The 21054-nt window shown below is 48.1% G+C and overlaps 1 protein-coding gene across 1 annotated transcript in view; it reads left to right on the top strand.

The window, feature by feature from the left end:
* The window catches only part of SDK1 (sidekick cell adhesion molecule 1), a 743568-nt gene that overhangs the window by 434428 nt on the left and 288086 nt on the right, over positions 1-21054 (top strand). The window contains exon 7 of the mRNA XM_070363134.1: positions 19672-19805. Coding sequence (XP_070219235.1) covers positions 19672-19805 — 134 coding nt within the window. The remainder of the gene's footprint in view (positions 1-19671; positions 19806-21054) is intronic.

Genomic DNA, 21054 nt, shown 5'->3' with positions numbered 1-21054 from the left:
CAGGTGGCCAAAGTATTGGGACTTCGGCTTCGGGATCAGCCCTTCCAATGACTACTCAGGGTTGATTTCCTTTAGAATTGACCGGTTTGATCTTACAGTCCAAGGGACTCTCAAGAGTCTTCTCAAACACCACAGTTCAAAGTATCAGTTCTTTGATGTTCAGCCTTCTTTATTGTCCAGCTCTCACATTCATGCATGGATACTGGAAAAACCATAGCTTTGACTAGACGAACCTTTGCTGGCAAAGTAATGTCTCTGCTTTTTAATATGCTGTCTAGGTTTGTCATAGCTCTTCTTACAAGGAGCAAACATCTTTTAAGTTCATGGCTGCAGTCACCATCCACAGTGATTTTGGGGCCCTAGAAAATAAAATCTGTCACTGTTCCCATTGTTCCCCATCTGTTTGCCATGAAGTGATGGGACTGAATGCCATTATCTTTGTTTTTTGAATGTTGAATTTTAAGCCACCTTTTTCACTCTCCTCTTTCACTTTCATCAAGAGGCTCTTTAGTTCCTCTTCACTTTCTGCCTTAAGGGTGGTGTCATCTGCATATCTGAGGTTATTGATATTTCTCCAGGCAATCTTGATGCCAGCTTGTGCTTCCTCCAGCCCAGCATTTCGCACAATGTACTCTGCATATAAATTAAATAAGCAGGGTGACAATATACAGCCTTGATGTACTCCTTTCCCAATTTAGAACCAGGCCATTGTTCCATGTCTGGTTCTAACTCTTGCTTCTTGACCTACCTACGGGTTTCTCATGAGCATGGCCTTGCCCAGCAGAGCAAGGCTGGCGTTACAGATTTGGGGATAAAGGACAGGGAGGTGAACTTCTCATCTGGTCATGCGTCGTGACATCAGCATCAGTCATTACTGGTGACATTAGTCTCAGTCAGCAGCTTAAGGTGGTGTCAGAGAGTCCGTCCACTGAGAAGTTGGGCTCGGCAGAGCTATCGTTGTCAGAATTCTTGGCTCTCCTTGAGCTAACTACCTTTAACTTTCTTTTTGTATCAACTGATCCCTTTGTTCTTAACTAACTGAAATGTCCCAAATGCAGATGCTTGCATAATGAAGTCACTTCACTGTTACATCCAAAAGCACCGTAAACTGGTCACGCCAACCTGACAGGTTTTGAGCAAAGGAGGACAGAGACGCAGAAGATAATGTAAGACACATGACTATTTCATTTATGAGACATTACTGTGTGATTCGCTATTTCACATAATACGCTTTTCTTTAATAGCTGAAAGTGACATTTTATTACTATAACCTTTTTTATTTTTACTCTGTGTTAGTTTTACTGAAAACTTTTCTAGAACGTGTCTACTTTTATTTTAGAGCATAGGGCATGTAATTTACTCTTTTTTCAATATCACTTCAAGGTTATACTTAAAAGCATTAACTCCTGTTCCCTGACCCTTACAGTCTACTGAGTTGTTTAATCCTTCTTTGTAAAGTTCAGTGACTGGCCTCAGCTCTGCGTTTGGAGTTCTCAGAGCTGCATTTAAATAGCTTATTTATTCCCATTGCACTGTCAGTATCCCTGTCTCCTTCATCCTCCTCTCTCAGCCCTGAGGCTCTGGTCCCTGAGTTTGACCAAAGAAGCAAGGGTGACCTTGGAGCAAAAGGGCTCCTGAGTGAGGAAGGTCTGGAAAGGTCCAGGGGCCAGGGCCGCCCCCATCGTGTCTCCTGCCCTGTCTCCCTGCTGCGTCTGCTGCAGCCTCCATGCTTTCTCTGACACCCAGGAACATCCCACACCTGTCCCGTCCCGGGGCCTCCGCACATGGTGGCCACATCCAGAGCCTCTGACCTGCTTATCATTCCGTACTCAAAACCCAGCTTGTATCCTCCTTGGAAATTCTGGCTGTAAGTCTCCGCTGACCAACTGGTGAGTTCCAGGAGAATAAAACAGCTTGTTGGTTTTAGTTTCCAAGTTGTTGTCTTCCCAGAGAATGAGTTGGGAGTGTTCCTTCTTTTTCTTTTCTCTGGCATAGGTTTACCCCCGTTTTTAAAAGTTTTTTATTTTGAAATAACTATACACTCACAGGCAGGTGCAGAATCATTCAGAGAGGTCCCGTGCACCTGTCACCCATCGGTTATGTTTCACGTGACTACGGCACACTGTCAAAACGGGGAGGCTGAGCTTGGCGTGATGTGAGTGTCCCTGTGTCCTGTTATCACGCGTGTGCTTTACCAGGAGGCTGAGCTCGGCATGGTATGAGTGTTGCTATGTCCTGTAATCACACGTGTGTAACTTACCAGGAGACTGAGCTTGGCGTGGTGTGAGTGTAGCTCCGTGTCCTGTTATCACGTATGTAATTTACCAGGAGACTGAGCTTAGCATGGTGTGAGTGTAGCTCTGTGTCCTGTTATCACGCAGGTAATTTACCAGGAGACTGAGCTTGGTGTGATGTGAGTGTTGCTGTGTCCTGTAATCACACGTGTGCTTTACCAGGAGACTGAGCTTGGTGTGGTGTGCCTGTTGCTCCATGTCTGCTTATCACGCATGTGGTTTCGAGTAGCCGCCTCTGCTGTCAAGGTGCAGAGCTGCCCCTTCTCCACAAAGGCCTCTGGTGCTGCCCCGTATAGTCGCACCTGCCTCTCACCTACAGCATCCCTGCAGCCCCCCACTCACCAGTCCTCCCTCCCACCTACGGCATCCCTGCAGCCCCCCACTCACCAGTCCTCCCTCCCACCTACGGCATCCCTGCAGCCCCCCACTCACCAGTCCTCCCTCCCACCTACGGCATCCCTGCAGCCCCCCACTCACCAGTCCTCCCTCCCACCTACAGCATCCCTGCAGCCCCCCACTCACCAGTCCTCCCTCCCATCCCTGCAGCCCCCCACTCACCAGTCCTCCCTTGCTAAAGTTTCGGCTTTTCTGGAATGTCATGTAAGTGGAATCATAGTCTGTGACTTTTTGAGATCGGCTTGTTCACTCAGCGTAATGCCCTTGAGATCCACCCGAGTTGTGTATCGGTTGGTAGTCCCTCTCTCTTGCTGTGTAGTTTCCCTTAGTATGGCAGCAGCAAAGTTTGTTTAACTCTTCACCTGTTGAGAGATACTCAGGTTGTTCTCAGAATTTGGCTATTCCAAATAAAGCTACTATGAACATTTGTACACAGGTTTTGGTGTGAACTTCAGTTTTCATTCCCTGGGGAAAATGTCCAGGGCTCTAATTGCTGGGTCAAATGGTAAGTATGTTTGTGTTTAGCTTTTTAAGAAACTGACAACCAGTTTTCCAGACTGGCTGCACCGTTTTACCTTCCCGCCTGCAATAAAAGGAAGGTGCAGGTTCTCTACCCTACCGTTTTCAGATTTTAGCTGTTTTGATAAGTGTGTATGAATATCTCACCATGGTCTTAATTTACATTTCCTTAATGGCGAGTGATGTTCAACATCTCTTCGTGTGCTCATTTGCCATCTGTATGCCCTCTTCAGTGACATGCCACTTCATGCCCTTTGCCAATTTTCTAGTTGGATTGTTTAGTTTTGTTTCTTTTTCTTTGTACTGCTATAGACTTTTGAGAGTTCTTTATGTATTCAGATATGTATCCTTTGTCAGATTTATGATTTATAGATATTTTTTCCAAATCTATAATATGTTGTTTGTTTTTTATAGGGTTTTTCATAGAACAAAAGTTTTAAATTTTGATGGTGTAGTTTATTGATTTTTTTCTCCTTGCTTTCAATGTCATGTCTAAGAAGTCTGCTCCAAGCCCTAGGTCCCAAAGAATTTCTCCTGAAATGTCTTCCAGAAAATTTATAGTGTTACATTTTACATATAATCTCTGACATATTATGAGTTAATTTTCTTATAAGATGTGTGGGGGTTAGATCACAGTTAATTGTACTTTTCCTTTTGTTGTTGCTGTTCAGTCAGTCATGTCCGACTCTTTCTGATACCATGGACTACAGCACACCAGGCTCCCCTGTCCTTCACTGTCTCCTGGAGTTTGCTCAAACTCATGTCCGTTGAGTTGAGGATGCCATCGAACCATCTCATCCTCTGTCACCCCCTTCTCCTCCCACCATCCCAGTTTTTCCCAGCATCAGGGTCTTTTCTAGTGAGTTAGCTTTTTACATCAAGTGGCCAAAGTATTGGAGCCTCAGCTTCAGTCCTTCCAATGAGTATTCAGAGTCGATTTCCTTCAGTATTGACTGGTTTGATCTCCTTGCAGTCCAAGGGACTCTCGAGAGTCTCCCCAGTACTGCAGTGCCTTCCCCTAGGAGTGCCCAATTGCCCGGCCCCATTTGTTAAAAAGACCCCTTCCTCCATTCAGTTGTGCTGTCACCTTTGTCAAGAGTCAGCGGCCGGACTTGTGTCAGTGCTCTCTGGGCTCTCTAGTGTATTCTGTTGGACTTGTGTCAGTGCTCTCTGGGCTCTCTAGTGTATTCTGTTGGACTTGTGTCAGTGCTCTCTGGGCTCTCTAGTGTATTCTGTTGGACTTGTGTCAGTGCTCTCTGGGCTCTCTAGTGTATTCTGTTGGACTTGTGTCAGTGCTCTCTGGGCTCTCTAGTGTATTCTGTTGGACTTGTGTCAGTGCTCTCTGGGCTCTCTAGTGTATTCTGTTGGACTTGTGTCAGTGCTCTCTGGGCTCTCTAGTGTATTCTGTTGGACTTGTGTCAGTGCTCTCTGGGCTCTCTAGTGTATTCTGTTGGACTTGTGTCAGTGCTCTCTGGGCTCTCTAGTGTATTCTGTTGGACTTGTGTCAGTGCTCTCTGGGCTCTCTAGTGTATTCTGTTGGACTTGTGTCAGTGCTCTCTGGGCTCTCTAGTGTATTCTGTTGGACTTGTGTCAGTGCTCTCTGGGCTCTCTAGTGTATTCTGTTGGACTTGTGTCAGTGCTCTCTGGGCTCTCTAGTGTATTCTGTTGACTTGTGTCAGTGCTCTCTGGGCTCTCTAGTGTATTCTGTTGGACTTGTGTCAGTGCTCTCTGGGCTCTCTAGTGTATTCTGTTGGACTTGTGTCAGTGCTCTCTGGGCTCTCTAGTGTATTCTGTTGGACTTGTGTCAGTGCTCTCTGGGCTCTCTAGTGTATTCTGTTGGACTTGTGTCAGTGCTCTCTGGGCTCTCTAGTGTATTCTGTTGGACTTGTGTCAGTGCTCTCTGGGCTCTCTAGTGTATTCTGTTGGACTTGTCAGTGCTCTCTGGGCTCTCTAGTGTATTCTGTTGGACTTGTGTCAGTGCTCTCTGGGCTCTCTAGTGTATTCTGTTGGACTTGTGTCAGTGCTCTCTGGGCTCTCTAGTGTATTCTGTTGGACTTGTGTCAGTGCTCTCTGGGCTCTCTAGTGTATTCTGTTGGACTTGTGTCAGTGCTCTCTGGGCTCTCTAGTGTATTCTGTTGGACTTGTGTCAGTGCTCTCTGGGCTCTCTAGTGTATTCTGTTGACTTGTGTCAGTGCTCTCTGGGCTCTCTAGTGTATTCTGTTGGACTTGTGTCAGTGCTCTCTGGGCTCTCTAGTGTATTCTGTTGACTGAAGTGTCTGTTCATCTGTCAGCACCGCTGTTCTGGTAACTGTTATGCAGTAAATCTTGGCATTGGATACAGTAATTCTTCCTACTTTTTAAAAATTGCTTTAACCATTCTAATTTCTTAATCTTCCATATTAATTTTAGAAATATCTTTCCTACATCTCCAAAACTATTTCTTGGATTTTGATAGAAATTACATTAAGCCTATAGACCTGTTTGGAGAGCACTAACATTTTTACTTTTTCAGTCTATGAACTCAGTATGTCTTTTCATTTATTTAGAACTTTGTTTTCTTTCTTCAGTGTTTGTGGAGTTTTTTGCATAGGAATCCTGTATATATTTTCATTTTCACATGAGTATTTCTGTTGAGCAGCTATAAGTGGTGTTACATTTTTAATTTTGACTTTTGTGTTTGTTGCTGTTATACAGAAATATAATTGGTTTTTGTGCTTATCTCACATCCTGACGCCTTTGCAGAACTCACTTATTAATTCCACGGGTTGTTTTTGTGTTTGTCTCTGTCGATTTCTGGGTATTTTCCATGCAGACTGTGCTATCTGCAGATCGAGACGGCTTACGTCTTCTTTTCTGATTTTCGTGCTGTCTTATTTGTCTTGTTTGTTTTGTTAATGTTTATGTATTTATTTACGACTGTGCTGCGTCTTCATGCATGCTGTCTTACCGATGTCAAATCGTGCCCTTTTAAGGCAGTGAAAGCATCTTGGGTTGATTCCTGAGTCCTTTCCATCGACCTCGTCTTGGTTGTTTCCTCCCCGTGTGACACCAGATGCTCAAGGCTCGTCTTGTACATGTCCTGCCCCAGATCCACCATTAACCATTTCTCCAGCAGGCCCTGGTTCCCTTTCGTGGGAGCAGCGTTTGGGGACCACAGTCTGGCTTAGGGATTGGAGCCAGCACTTTAGGCCGTTGCGGTAGACACGCCCGACCTCAGCCCCTGCTGGAGTGCGGAGCCCGAGAAGCCCTCCCTCGTCCTCTCTGACCTCACCTTCCAGGACAGGCGTGTGGTCGTTTGTCAGACGAGTAAGTAAATGAATGAGTGAGTGAATGAACACGCGAGTGAAACACATCTCGTGCAATCCCTACTTGATGGCAAAGCAAAAAATATAATACAGCCATCCAAAAAAGAAGTGTTGTCAAAGCAACTAAAATCACTGCCAGCCTCTCCAGAAATTACAGACAGGCAGCACGCAGACTTCACTTCCCATCCACCCTTCCCCCCCACCCCCGCGCCCCTGTCTCCAGCCGGCCGCTTCCCCGCCCTCCCCTCTGGGTCAGTTCTGGATTTCCAGTTCTCTTCTCAGTGTGAAGCCCCCAGGCCCTGCTCCTCTAGGGCTCTGCTGTTACCCCAGACAGCTCAAGAAGACCCTGAAGTAAAGACACAGGGAGATCATAAATGCTTTTGATTAAAAGTCTTCTCTTTTATTCTCATCACAAATAAATGATAAATGCTGCCAACATTCTGTCAGAGAAAGCTCTGAATCAGTCTTGCCATAAATTTGAATTTGTCTAATAATGGGAAGTGTGTTGAATATTTTACAGTGCCAGGCCCTATGCTTAGCGTGCACGCATACACACACACACACACACACACACACTTTAAACTCACTTTATTCAATGTACATAGCAACCCTGTGAGCTGGGTAGGGAATCTCTCATTTCAGAAGTGAAAAAACTAGAGCCCAGAAAACTGAAGTTTTTCTATTGTTGCTGTAACATATTACCACAAACCTAGTGTCTTAACAGGGCTCAACTGGTGGCTCAGATGGTAGAGTCCGCCTGTAATGCAGGAGACTGGGGTTCAATTCCTGAGTCAGGAAGATCCCCTGGAGAAGGGAATGAAGTTTTCCTGTCTTACAGCTCTGAGGGTCAGAAGGTTGAAACTGGCCCCACTGGCTAAAATCAAGGTGTCGGTAGGGCTGTGTTCTCTGGAGGGTCCTGGGCTTTTCCAGCTTCTGGGGCACCTGCGTTCCATGCTCTGGCCCCTTCCTCCATATTCAGAGCCCCTCGCATCACACCTCCAGACGTCTCCCTGGCTCGGATGCGCCCAACTCCTATCACTTTTAAGATCCTGTGTGATTACGTGGACCCACCTGGAGAGTCCACCATCATCTCCCTGTGTCAAGATTCTTAATTTAGCTGCATTTGCAAAGTCCCTTTGCCGTGCGAGGTACCATGTTTAAAGGTTTGGGGGTTAGGACGTGGCCATCTTTGAGGCCACTGTCCTGCAACCCAGAGGAGGGTCACACAGCAGGCGCGTGGCGCAGGTGGGCTGCGTGTTCACCTCTCCTTAGCTCTCCTTCCAGCAAAGGTCCCCTCTCCTTAGGAAAGCCCGGAGGTCTTCACCTCTGCCACTCTGTGAGCGTTGCCTGAGGTCTTCCATTGTGTTGGAAGCTTCTGCCTGGCTCATCGAATCACTCTGGGCCAGGGTGCTAGTTACACGGGGCTTGTGGCGAACCTGGGGGACCTTTGAGAAATGCGGCCGGGGGCCAGGAGCAAATGCATCAGCACCCAGCCAACCCCAGCGCGGCTCCGCGGAGACGAACGGAGGTGACTGCTTTCGTGCTGTGGTGCTGTGTTTGTCACGGAAATGAGCCGCGAGATCAGTAACGGCAGCAAGAAGTGGAGGCGGTTGGGAGAAGTGGCTGTTGTCTCTTTCTATTTTTATCCACTTTCCTCCTGTTTATGTGCGTTGGGGTGTCTAGGCGCTGTGAGTGATGTCACCTAAAGACGCACGCCGCCTGCATCTCACAGGTGTGTGTCATGGTTCATAATGTTTCCAGTTCACTCAGACTTTCCCGAAATGGCCCTCTTTACAGTATTTATGGCTAGACCCTGGGCAGATCACCGTTTACCCAGACGCGTCTCAAGTCCCCGGCGTGTTTTCTCATTTTAGATGCATTCTAATGCCCCCCACAAAGGCTATTTAAGCTTTCCTGGGGAGGGTCCAAAGTAGATAGTTCTTGAGAAAAAACATTCCGTCTCCCCAAGGGAAAGAGCGTTTTCACGAACTGTCGTGACCCAGCCGGGCCCCCTGCCCCTGCCTCTTGTTTCCAGGGCTGACGGCTGTGACCCAGAGGACACGGGAACTTCCGCAACTGTGACCGAGAAGGCCTGGCCTTAGGCCTTCCAGGATAGGAAAGGGGGCCCCTCCCCTCCAGCCTACACTCCTCGGGGCACGGGGCTCCCACGGGGGTCCGGAGCATCACAGAACCGCTGTCCTCCCAGTGGGTGTGGGTGCCGGCACGGCCCCCGTCCAGCGGTCACAGCTCCACTCCACTGCATCACCGCTTCCACCAGGACTGCCGTATGCCAGGCGCCAGCTTAGCCACCAGGGGGCCAGACAGGAGTCCTAGAGAGGTGCGGTGGGGGCTAGAGGGACGGAGACAGAGAGAAAGCAAGAGCAGCCCAGGACGCAATAGTGAGACGCCCCAGACAGCGCTTCGCCCCAGGACCAAAGCTGGCCTCCCGGGCTGGGCGGAGGGCAGGTGGCATAGCCTGGGGTGAGGGGCCTTGAGCAAGGACTGCATCAGGGTGGGGGGCTGGAGGGTGCTGGCTTAGCATCTCGGCTCTTCCCTTTTCTTTGGAAAAGCTATTTCACCCCTAAGAGCCTCTGTTTCCGCCTGTAGCATGGGCATCATAACCAGTTTGGAGTGTGGAGTGTGTGCCAGCTGTGGTACTAATTGTTTGTAGACCCAATCTCACTTGTCTCTCACCCCTACACTGGGAAGAGGGGGCATCAGGATTGTGCCGCCCAGCAGGCGGGCAGCTTGCTCAGTGCCACAGGGGTGTCAGAGGAGCCCCGCTCTGCACCCACACCAGGGCTGCTCACCCCCGGCAGCCGGGAGGATGAGGTAAACGGTGCCTGCAGACTCAGCCCCGGGCAGGCCCACAGCAGGCGCCCAGAGGGGAGATGCAAGGGAGCTTCCTGGTCCTTCAGGGACCCACGGGCACCCAGGGAGAGAGAGGAACAGGGCGATGGTTTGGGAGTCAGCCCTCAGGGGCACTGTTAAGACAGCCAGGCTCGCCCCTGCTGAGACCAGGACGCAAAGCACCCTGTCAGAGCTCTGAGGATGCCAGCGTCCTGTCTGCCCACTGTGCTGCTGCTCAGCTGGTTCTCTGATGGCACCTGTGGACTCACTCCGGCCCCACGGCCCCCACCGGCCTGCGAAGGGGCACAGTGACCTTTCCAGAGAATTTGGTGTAAGGGCCCAGGGTGTTAAATATCTCCCGACCTTGTTTATGAATTAGCTGCTCTCTGTTGAAAGTTTGCCACTTCCCTGCGTGTGTCAGAGCCTGCGTGTAACGCAGACGTCTCGTGGGCCCCTGAGGAGGTGGAGAACAGCAGACATTGCGCTTACACACTGCTGCTTACGCACAATGGTAGTTTCCAGAAGGAAAGGAGGTTAGTTACAAGAGAATCGGGTTGTCTTCCCGGTTAACTTCCCCTTCACCGTCGAGGGCGTTGTGTCCTTGAGCGTGAGGGTCTCGCCCTGGAGTCTGGGGAGCAGTGCCTCCGGGCCGCTGTCGCTGAAGATCCGCTGCAGCGCTTGAGGCTCTGCGCACAGCTCTGTCCCTTAATAACTACAGAGGTGGACAAAGAGTAGACCGCCTTTGTGATAAGCTGGTTCTTTGAAGAGGAGCTAACGCTGCGGCCGACTTGAAAGGCAGAGGCATGTACAAAAGCCTGTGCCCGCTGGCGTGGTCCAGGGCCCCTCTGCCAACCTGTGCCCGCTGGCGTGGTCCAGGGCCCCTCTGCCAGCGTCAGGTCGTAAAGGAGAGCGCCTCCCCCACGGCCGCTGCTCCACCCACTTGATCCTGCCGTGAGGACACAGTCCTGCTCGGTGGAAGCACTCGGAGCAGGGTCGAGTGCTCCGCCCACCGTGCCTTCCTCTGAAGAGAGCAGGGCGCAGAGAGGAACTGGCTCATCTGGAAGCCTCACTGGCCAGCCACAGGCTTTCCTGACTCCACCTGCACACAGGAACAGCTGGGTCTACCCCTCCTCTCCACACTGCCCTGGGAATGGCCCGCCTCCCCGAGCCCACACGGGGTCTCTACACACCCTGCCTCGAGAATGGCCCACCTCACTGAGCCCACACGGGTCACCTCACGCCCTGCAGAGCTCTTCACCAGACGCTGTGCCCCTGGGTTGGCCACCACCCTGGTCTTCATGCTCTCTTACTTTGTGGGGAGTCTCTAACTTGGCTACTCATTAATTTTTGGCTGAATCACATACCATTTTCATTAGATCACTGCATAGCATGGACTTGCCTCAGCCCTGTCCATTATTTTTAGAGGGTCTCAGGGTAGAGGAGCCGTCACGGGTGCCCTTTTTTTCATATGCCTTTCTGTTATGTTTTCAAATGGCTTTTAGTTTGAGTGGATCTTACACTCTGTTCAGAGTATAAGATGGGTGTTTAGGACACTCTTTGGACCTAAATACCTAAAAACACACATTCCACACATTTTAAGTCTTGTTTCTTATTCTTTTTGTTTTAGCAGGAAAAAAAAAAAAAAAAGGTTGGTTGGAAATTTTTGTGCCTTGACCTCACCACCGTGGAACCCTTCCTCTGCTGCTTCACTCTTTGTCGAATGACTGAGCACACCAGGAACCGTGCAAGGCTGTTTATTTGTGTCTGTGCTGACAACTGGTTAAAGTAACAAAAGCCCCCTGAGCATAAATTGACTAAGTTATAGATCGACTGAAATGCTTTAGAAAACTAGCTAGAAATGTTAAGAAAGCCTGTTATCAGTAAATATATTTCTGCTGGCAGAGTCCCTGATGAGATGAACCCCTCACCGTTGCATCGTCACCCTGTAATTTTCGTGTTTCTTTTCCGTCTCTCCCGTCGTTCGGTGTCAGCTCCAGAGGAAAAGGGTCTGTTCTATTTGTGACACACCAACACGTGTTGAGAAGCCACCGTGGATTTTCCGGCATTAAAGTCTTGTAAAGTGGGCTTTGCCATCTGTTTCTCAGATGGGCGGACGTGTCTGAAAATGGGCTCTTCCCGGGTCTCTGCTGCATCGTGACACCTCGGCTCCCCAGCGATGGCTTTTAGGTGGTAGCGCATCAGATGGTTCATGACCTTAATCCGATGATTCCATCACCTGGCCGTGTGTGTGTTTATAGGGAGGTCTGTGAACTAAAACTCTAGGCGGTAGTTGCTATTTAGCACCCCCACAAATAGGACAGTTGTCTGTGTTTCTTAGTTGATCACTTATTATCTGTGTGCACCACACCTGGGAGCCGGGCTCAGCGCCAGCCAACACTGACTGACTGGGTGTGTGTCGGCCTCGTGTCCCTCACTGCCTTGATTTCTGTTTCACAGGGTCCTTTCGATGTAGGTACTGTTGCTCTTCTTTCACAGATGGGAAAAAACCACCTAAGGAGCCTCAGGGAACAGTCAGGGCCAGCTCTGGTTCCAGGCCTTGCTCCATCCAGGTCAAACTTGTCTGAACATTTTTAGGGGTTCGATCCCTGGGTCAGGAAGATTCTCTGGAGAAGAAAATGGCAACCCGCTCCAGTGTTCTTGCGGAGAATCCCATGGACAGAGGAGCCTGGTGGGCTGCACCCCACGGGGTCACAAAGAGTCAGACATGACTTAACGACTGAGCTTAGCATACGGCAGCCATAGAGCAGGGCCCCTGAGTGGTCTGAGAGTAGGAAATGTTCCACAAGGCACGGGCTGTGCCGCTCACTGAACTGGTGGAGGTTTGAACGGCCCTCCCCGTCTCTAGCGTCTTCCTCGCAGGTCACCTCTGGTCCTCCCCCAACCGGACAAGGCCTCACTGCACAGCCTGAGCTCTCGCGGGCCTGCAGCACTGGGTACAGCAGAGCTAAAGTCAAATCCCATTTACTCCTTGTCGTCTATCCTGGGTTTCCTGTTCTACCAATGAACACAACTCAACTCACCACCTCTCTGGGTTTGAAATTCTGAGAAATAGGTTTCCCAAATTCTTGTTCACTTGCCTTTAAAATGTTCTTCTCGCACCCAGGGCAACCAGTGAGCAGCAAGTGTTTACATCTTGACTAAGTAAACACGTCATTCCGCTGCCTTAACATTTATTGAGTACCCAGGGACTCCTTACGGCTGACAACTCCTTAAAAGCAATTTTAGTTCTTTTAATTGTACAAGTAAGGGAAGTTCATCAATTTACAAGTTGTCTGCCTTGAACTTGCTGTTACACAGGAAGGCTTGATATCCAGATTATCCTCAGAGCACTAAACCTCAGAACCGACCCATTAAAAAGCTGTTTAATTAAAATAGGGAATATTTTAAATGTTTCATTTTATTTTTAAGGGTTTAAAAACTAATGTTCTGCATTTTTCTGCACTCCCAATTTAAAAAAAAGTGTAATCGAATAACAATCGAAACCAGTCAAATGCTGCTTTAACATCTGCAATAGTAAAGCCACAGACCCAGATTTATACTCTCCTATCTCATGGGCAAAGTTCTTATTTTCCTGAAGCCTTGACCGAGTTTTCATCATAATGGTAGTCGCTTGGTCGTGTCTGGACTGTTTGATAAAGTGTCAATACAGATCAGTGTTTATATTACCATCTGGCTGTGTGTTAAAAAGTGTCAAAGGTCAAAATACTTATTGAGAACTAAGTATATATTTAAATTTTTTTATGAAAACAAAAAGGATGAGTTACAGTGAAAGTGTTTTTAAGGTTTATTTACTTCGCTTTGGCTGTGCTGGGGCTCCGTTGCTGTGGGCTTTTCTCTAGTTGCAGGGAGAGGGGCCACCCTTCGTCGCGGTGTGCGGGCTTCTCGTTTCGGCGGCGTCCCCTGCTGCGGAGCGCAGGCTGTAGGGCCTCCGTGTTGCGGTGCTCAGGCTCAGGCGTGGCTGCTCTGTAGCACGCGGGCTCCTCCCCGACCAGGGATCGACCCGTGTCCCCTGCATTGGCAGGCAGATTCTTAACTACTAGACCGTTGGGGAAGCCCACGTTGAACGCTGTGATGAACGTTATGGAAATTTTGGGAAACTTGGAGCGCCTCTCTTTGTGTCCATAACCACTCTTGCTGCTGCTGCTGTTCAGTCGCTAAGTCGCGTCTGACTCTTTCATGACCCCATGGGCTGTATGTAGCCTGAGAGGCTCCTCTGTCCATGGGAGTTCCTGGGCAAGAATCCTGGGGTGGGTTGCCATCTCCTTCTCCAGGGGATCTTCCTACCCAGGGATCGAACCTGAGTGTCTTTTGTCTCCTATGTTGGCAGGTGGATTCTTTGCCACCGAACCACCTGAGAAGCCCCCAAACCACTCTTAGCAGTCTTGAGGGCAAATTATTAGTGTTTCCTATTACTTCATGTGGTGTATAAATGTACCAGCTCTAAGCGCCATGGGACATGGGCAATGTGTGCCTGGTTCAGGTTGGATTCCCTCCACTCCAGTCAGGCCTGGGAACTCAAATGGCTGCCCACTCCTTAGTGATACAGTTGTTTGGACCTGTCTCCATGGCAACCCAAGGGAACACAGGCCCTCGCTTTCCATTCCTGGTCTTGAGCAGGCACACCCTGGGCTGTTTGCCTCAGTGACAAACCTGGTGCTTCTGGAATTGATACAACGATGTCACTTCTCTGACAGCAGATGCTCCGTGTGGCACAGGCTGGTGTCGGGGGAAGCACACTTGACCATATTGCCACTGCCCAGCCCCCAAAACCCACCCACCACATGCATCAGCCCGGGTCTGGGAGCCGCCTCGCAGGAGCCTGGCCCCCTCAGTGTTTCTGATCGCTGCTGACAACCAAAGACCGCCAGTAGCTCCTCGGGGTTTCATCTTTCCTGAAATGGAGAATTCTTATTCTGCCCACTGCCGGGAGAACCAAGTGGAAACCAAAGCCCTAGAGGGCTGTCCATTCTAACTGGTCTTCTTCTGTGGAACCACAGCGCTTCCTCTGTCAGGAATGTCCACTGTTAAGGGCGACTGGCCAGTGACAACTCCCTGTGCTCAGAGTCAGTGACTGGTGTGTAAGCCTTTAGCTTCTTTTTTATGGGTCCAGCTCTCTGGTTTCCTGACTAAAGCGCATTTATTTCACCCATGCTCGACCAGGTGCCTTCATTTTTTTCTTACTTTCTATATCACTGTTCCAGTACTGTGGCCACCTGATGCCAAGTGCCAGCTCACTGGAAAAGACCCTAGTGCTAGAAAAGATTGAGGGCAGGAGAAGAGGAAGAGATGGTCGGATGGCATCATCAACTCGGTGGACGTGATTTTGAGCAAACTTCAGGAGAAGTGGAGGTCAGGGAAGTTCTGTAGTCCATGGGATCACTAAGAGTCAGACGCGACCGAGTGGCTGAGCAGCCGCAGCAGGCAGCATCGTTCCATGGCATTCAGATTATACGGTGTCGCTTTGAAGTTGGGAAAGACTAAGGAAATAATTTTATATGAAGCCATACGTACAGTTATTTTAATAAAGTTAAGGGAAGGGAAATCTCTGGCCTAATACTGTAGTTTTCCTATTAAAATCAATGTAAGTTTTAAATTAGTACTTTGGAATTACATTGTAGTGGAAGCTACGTAGTTTGTAATATGGGAAATTATTGAACTTTGCTAATTACTTAGCATACCCTGCATTCATTTTGAGATTTTTTTTTCTTTTGATAACAAAAGTGATATTTACTATGGAAAATATTTAAAAAAAAAAAAAAACAAAAATCAAAAGAATATAACTTGGAATCTTTTTACTCAGAGCTAGCCACTGACTGTTAGGGGCTTCCCAGGTGGCACTAGGGGTAAAGAACCTGCCTGCCAGTGCAGGAGATGCAAGAGACACAGGTTCAATCTCTGGGTCGGGAAGATCCCATGGAGGAGGGTATGGCAACCCACTCCAGTATTCATGCCTGGAGAATCCCATGGACAGAGGAGCCTGGCGGGCTGCGATCCATAGGGTTGCAAGGAGTCAGACACAACTTACCCAGCACACAAGACAGCCACTGTTTCCATTTCACATCTGCACGTAGCTGGGCTGATATGTGGGGTTATTTCTATGCACAGAGGGATACACATGCTTTAGGTTTTTTTTTTTTTTTACCCTCAGTTCAGTTCAGTTGCTCAGTCATGTCTGACTCTTTGTGACCCCATGGATGCAGCACGCCAGGTTTCTCTGTCCATCATCAACTCCCAGAGCTTGCTCAAACTCATGTCCATCGAGTCGGTGATGCCATCCAACCATCTCATCCTCTGTCGTCCCCTTCTCCTCCTGCCTTCAGTCTTTCCCAACATCAGGGTCTTTCCCAGTGAATCAGCTCTTCACATCAGGTGGCCAAAGTATTGACATTTCAGCTTCAGCATCAGTTCTTCCAATGAATATTCAGGGTTGATTTCTTTTATGATGGACTGGTTGGATCTCCTTGCAGCCCAAGGGACTCTCAAGAGTCTTCTCCAACACTACAGTTCAAAACCATCAGTTCTTTGGCGCTCAGCTTTCTTTATAGTCCAACTCTCACATCCATACATGACTACCGGAAAAACCATAGCTTTGACTAGACAGACCTTTTTTTGGCAAAGTAATGTCTCTGCTTTAATATGCTGTCTAGGTTGGTCGTAGCTTTTCTTCCAAGGAGCAAGTGTCTTTTAATTACATGGCTACAGTCACCATTTGCAGTGATTTTGGAGCCCAAGAAAAGAAAGTCTGCCACCGTTTGCATCGTTTCCCCATCTGTTTGCCGTGAAGTGATGGGACTGGATGCCATGATCTTTGTTTTTTGAATGTTGAGTTTTAAGCCAGCTTTTTCACTCTTGTCTGCTATTGTCTGTGCTGAATCTATATCAAATGTATTGCACTTCTAGTAACAGAAACCCTTACCTACTGTGTTTAAGCATGAATGACGAACATTACCTCATAAAGCGGGAAGTCCAGGGATAAGAGGCCTGCAGGACAGTTCACTGGCCCCACCAGGGCCTCAAGATCAAGGACACAGGTGCTGTCCATTGTCTCTGTCCTGCCATCAACATGTCAGCCTCGTGCTAAGGTTGTTCCCGTCACGGCCATAAAATTGTCACCATGAGCATCTATCTGGGGCAGCAGGCTTCCTTGTTCACACCTAGTAGCGCGAGAAAAAGCCCGATCCCCAGCCAAAGGATGGGCGTCCTGCCCGTTAAGCTGATGAACTAACTTAGGTGTGGCCTAAGTTAGTCTGTGGCCACCCCAGACCAATGTCAGTTCAGGTCCATGCCACAGCCCGGCTGGCTGGAACCTGGTCTCCTGTGTCCGTCGCTAGAGGGAGGGACTGGAGAGCACCAGCTGGCACAGACCAGTCTGTGTGGCGTGGCCCTCTCAGCACAGAGCTGCTGCCCCAGGGCGGGCTGTGAGGAGACGCTGGACATCAGCCCACCTGGTGACCTCACGTCACCACTGAATATTTTATGAACAAGTGTAAGAGTCGTATTAAAGGATCACGTCGGTACTTTCTCATCATTACATTCAGGCTGTGGGCTAGCTTGCACTGATTCTCACAGTCCCAGCCTTCCTCCTGACTTGTTCACATGCTCCCTCCCCTTGGGGTTGGAAGGGCGGCCACCGGCAGCCCCCAGGGCAACAGAGGTCTGACCGGCACGCCCCCCTGGCACAGTCCTTCGGCTGGGCTCATGGGGAGCTCGGGTCCCCTGGCAGCTCCTCACTGCCTTGAACGAAGCCGGGGTGGCAGGCCTGCTGCTGGGAGCGGGGCTGGCTTGACTCCTCATCATGTGGCTGCCTGGGGAGGCTTGGGCACCACCCCAAATTCAGGATCTCCCAGGAAAGAGGACCCAGAGCATGGACGCCTGGTACCCGCTCCAGTCTTTAAAGATGGTCTTCTTCTTAAGCATTACAACCGTCACCAGAGTTGTGAATGAGTTGAATGTTGTTAGATATTTTAGTTTTCATTTAAAAATCAGTTCCTTTTGTATAAGTGCTCTGTTCAGAAAGAGTTGAATAGGCAGGGATGAAGTCTTCTGGGGAACTGACCCTTATTAATGTAATGTTCTGTAAAGTTTGGGAATTTTTGTGGTGTTCTTTTTGGCAATAGATACATTTCTCTTCACAAGTTTTGACTTTGCTACAGAAATTTAAAGCTAGAAGAAAAAATGAGCTTATAGATATAAATTATAATAGACGTAAACTTTAATATTTCTATTCTTTATGTACTTTTTTATTTTCAGTACCCTTGAAACAATGTCATAAATAATACAGAGAATTAATGGATATATTTTGGAGAATAATTCTGAGGAATAATAGGCATATTTGAAATTCCTATTGCAAAAATCAGATGTTAAAGAAAAAAAGTTATGATGTATTCAGTTTTAAAATTGTACTATTAAATGTGAAACTTCATGTGTAATAAATAATTCTTATTTAATTTTAGGTGCCAGTGTAACATATACTAAAATAAAATGGAACAATTTCCATGGTTCTATAAAGGAATCTATAAAGGAGTTATAAATAATTATAGTAAAGCTTTTGTGAAATATTTTTATGGGACTAAAAATTGAAAACGTCTTAATAGGGAAATTTTCTTAAATGAGAAATGGGGTAAGTTAGTCATAGAGACCTCAAATCTAATATATCCTATGGGAACCATGAATAAGCAGTAACTTCTTAAGATAATCTTAAAAAGTGTCTGAAAATCAAGAGATTTTGAAAAAGGTTTTTGGGGGTAGCAGGAAGAAAAAGATGATTGTTATGTTAAAATTTCTCATGGGAAGTTATTTATTTTGCATGTTTTTTGATGTTACTGGAATAGAGATCTCAGTTTACCTGAATCTGGAAGGGCTGTGACTATGTAGGATTAAAAGCGAACAAATAAAACTGTTCACCATAGAGTCACACAGTTTTGGGAGGTGATATAATCCACTCCAGCGTCCCAGGATTTTTCTAGTGTTTTGAACATGAGGGCGTAGGCTGGAGGACATTCGGTGCTCAGACTGTGAAGAAAGCGCTCTTCAGCAGACAAGGAAACGATCACTTACCTTTGTTTTTTTTTGTTTTTTAACACAGGGTCTTACCGCCTCCCAACCTCCTTAACTAGTAAAAAGAATACAGAACTATAACATGGGCAAAGCATACCCATTTAATGAAAGGTTGCTCGGATTTATGAAATTTTTGTCTTTATTGCTTTTCTTCTTCTTCTTTTAAATAAGGGTAAGAGTCTGTATGGGGTATGGTTGGCAGAGCACCAGTCTATATGTGAGAAGACTTAGTCCTCCCTCTGGCATCGTCACCTTGCTGGGTTACCTTGATTGTTGTTCAGTCTCTCAGTTGTATCCGACTCTTTTTGACCCCATGGACTGCAGTACTCCAAGCTTCCCTGTCCTTCACCATCTCCGAGAGCTTCCAAACTCATCTCCCAAACTCATGTCCATTGAATCAGCGATGCCATCTAACCATCTCGTCCTCTGCTGTCCCCTTCTCCTGCCTTCAGTCTTTCCCAGCATCAGGGTCTTTTCCAGTGAGTTGGCTCTTTGCATCAGGTGGCTAAAGTATTGGAGCTTCAACTTCAGCATCAGGCCTTCCAATGAATATTCAGGATTGATTTCCTTTAGGATTGACTAGTTTGATCTCCTTGCAGTCCAAGGGACTCTCAAGAGTCTTCTTAATCACCCCAGTTTGAAAGTATCAGTTCTTTGGGGATCAGCCTTCTTTATGGTCCAACTCTCACATCCGTACATGACTACTGAAAAAACCATAGCTTAGACTAGACGGACCTTTGTCGGCAAAGCGATGCCTCTGTGTTACCTTGGACAAACAACATAACCTCTCTGATCCTTGGTTTTCTCATTTCTAAAGAGAAGGTGTGCGGGTCAGATGTGTCCCAGGGGTTCCTTTTTACCGTAGGACTGGAGTATATGAGGAGTCAGGGATGATGGCCTAGAGGAACCTCTGAGTGTGACAAGCCCTGGGTGTGTGTGTTCCAAAGGCTGTCTTCCCACAGCTGGGGGAGGTGGCATCTGGGGCTCCCAGACCCCTGCCCGGCAGGAGCGAGTGCATCGTTGGACCGAGGAGGCTCGGCCTCCGCCTCATTCCTTAGGTCGGCCTGGGGATTCGTTTCTGTCCTTCCAGATCTTGTTTTAACCTAAAAAACAAAAAACAAAACCCAACTGTGGATGTTCCTTTGCAGTTGGCCTGGTGACTTAACGTGCTTTGCAGAGAAGTTCTGTGGGTGGGCCTTGACCCTGTCCTTTCCTCTCCCCTGACGCAGAGCCATCACACTGGAGAACCAGCTGGTGATCCTGGCAGCGGCGGCCAGCGACGCGGGGGCCTACTACGTGCAGGCGGTCAACGAGAGAAACGGGGAGAACAAGACCAGCCCGCCCGTGCACCTGAGCATAGCCAGTGAGTGCCCGGCCCGCACGGCCACGGGGGCGGGTGACGCTGGGCGCGGCGATGCCGCGACTCACGGGCGGGGCTGTGCAGCAAGTCTCGCCTCTCTGGCTGGTGGTTATGGTTCAGGGTTGATCCAGTGTCTATAGCTGCTTTCCTTGAAGTGACTGGCAGGAAATGTGAACCCGACCAGTAATTGTAAATGCAAGATCTTATTTATTTGGGGGAACTTAAAGACAAAAATTTTTTTTTTGCTTTGGTACTCTGTTAATGTATATGTTTTTTAAGAACAGAACATCTTGGGGCTTATAAGGAGTCGTATCCATGAAACTTATATGGGACGAGATTAGGCCACAGGTTGTGTTCTTTTACTTTAATTTTTAAAAAACCTTTGAGAAAATGTAGATATTAAGTTTTGTTAAAATTAGGAGTGTATCTTAAGAATAACTAAAAGCGTGGATCATGAAGAAAATGCACACATGTCACAGTTAAATGTTCAGTTTATTTAAGGAAGTTTTAGTTTGAAGCAACTTAGTTTACATATTTGGCCTTCGAAAGAAGGCTCCAAAAATTGTCCGTCCAAGAGCTGATTGCCAGAGAAGTGGGGAATGATTAGAAGCGAGAACTTGGAGCCGAAAGAGATCAAAGGTAAGTCTCAGAAGTGCCACCAATGTCTGCAGCGAGAAGCTTCATGGTCGGAAAGGCAGGGACTGTGCTGTTGAGAAAACACAGCTGGAAGATGGTTGTGGAAAATTTCAGAATACTATGATCACATCATAATAGAGTGAGTTAAGTAACTTTGTCTGTATAGTGGTAGATTTCATCTTTTTACAAAGCTCTTTGGAGGAATGGCTTTCCCCTTCGGTGGTTTTGTGTCATAGATGAGCTCGACCACAGCGTCTGCCTCACCTGGTCCCCAATGATGCCGTTGCTTTAGGCCCAGCACAGCTCCTGGGAGAGTGTAGCCAGCACCGGGGTCAGGAGGCAGCGGGCATTAACCGAGTGTGCCCTCACCTGCCCTGCACGTGCCCAGCAAGTGCTCCCAGGGGGCCACCACCCTGTCGTCAGCACCGTAATTCCTGGGAGTTGAGTCCTCAGCTCCAGACCACAGATGGTGCAGGTCTGGCCTTCAGTGGGGCCTCTTCGGGTTGTGGAGAGCTGTGTCCACTGATTCGACATTGGGCTCACAACATCCAGTGTGCGTTGCTCTGCTGTTTAAAGGACCCCGTGAACCAAGAATCACAGCAGTAAAAAATGCGAT

Source organism: Bos mutus, chromosome 25 (genome assembly GCF_027580195.1).
Source record: "Bos mutus isolate GX-2022 chromosome 25, NWIPB_WYAK_1.1, whole genome shotgun sequence".
NCBI classification, from domain to species: domain Eukaryota; kingdom Metazoa; phylum Chordata; class Mammalia; order Artiodactyla; family Bovidae; genus Bos; species Bos mutus.
Note: the sequence above shows the minus strand (reverse complement) of the source record. Positions and strands in the feature narration are given on the sequence as shown.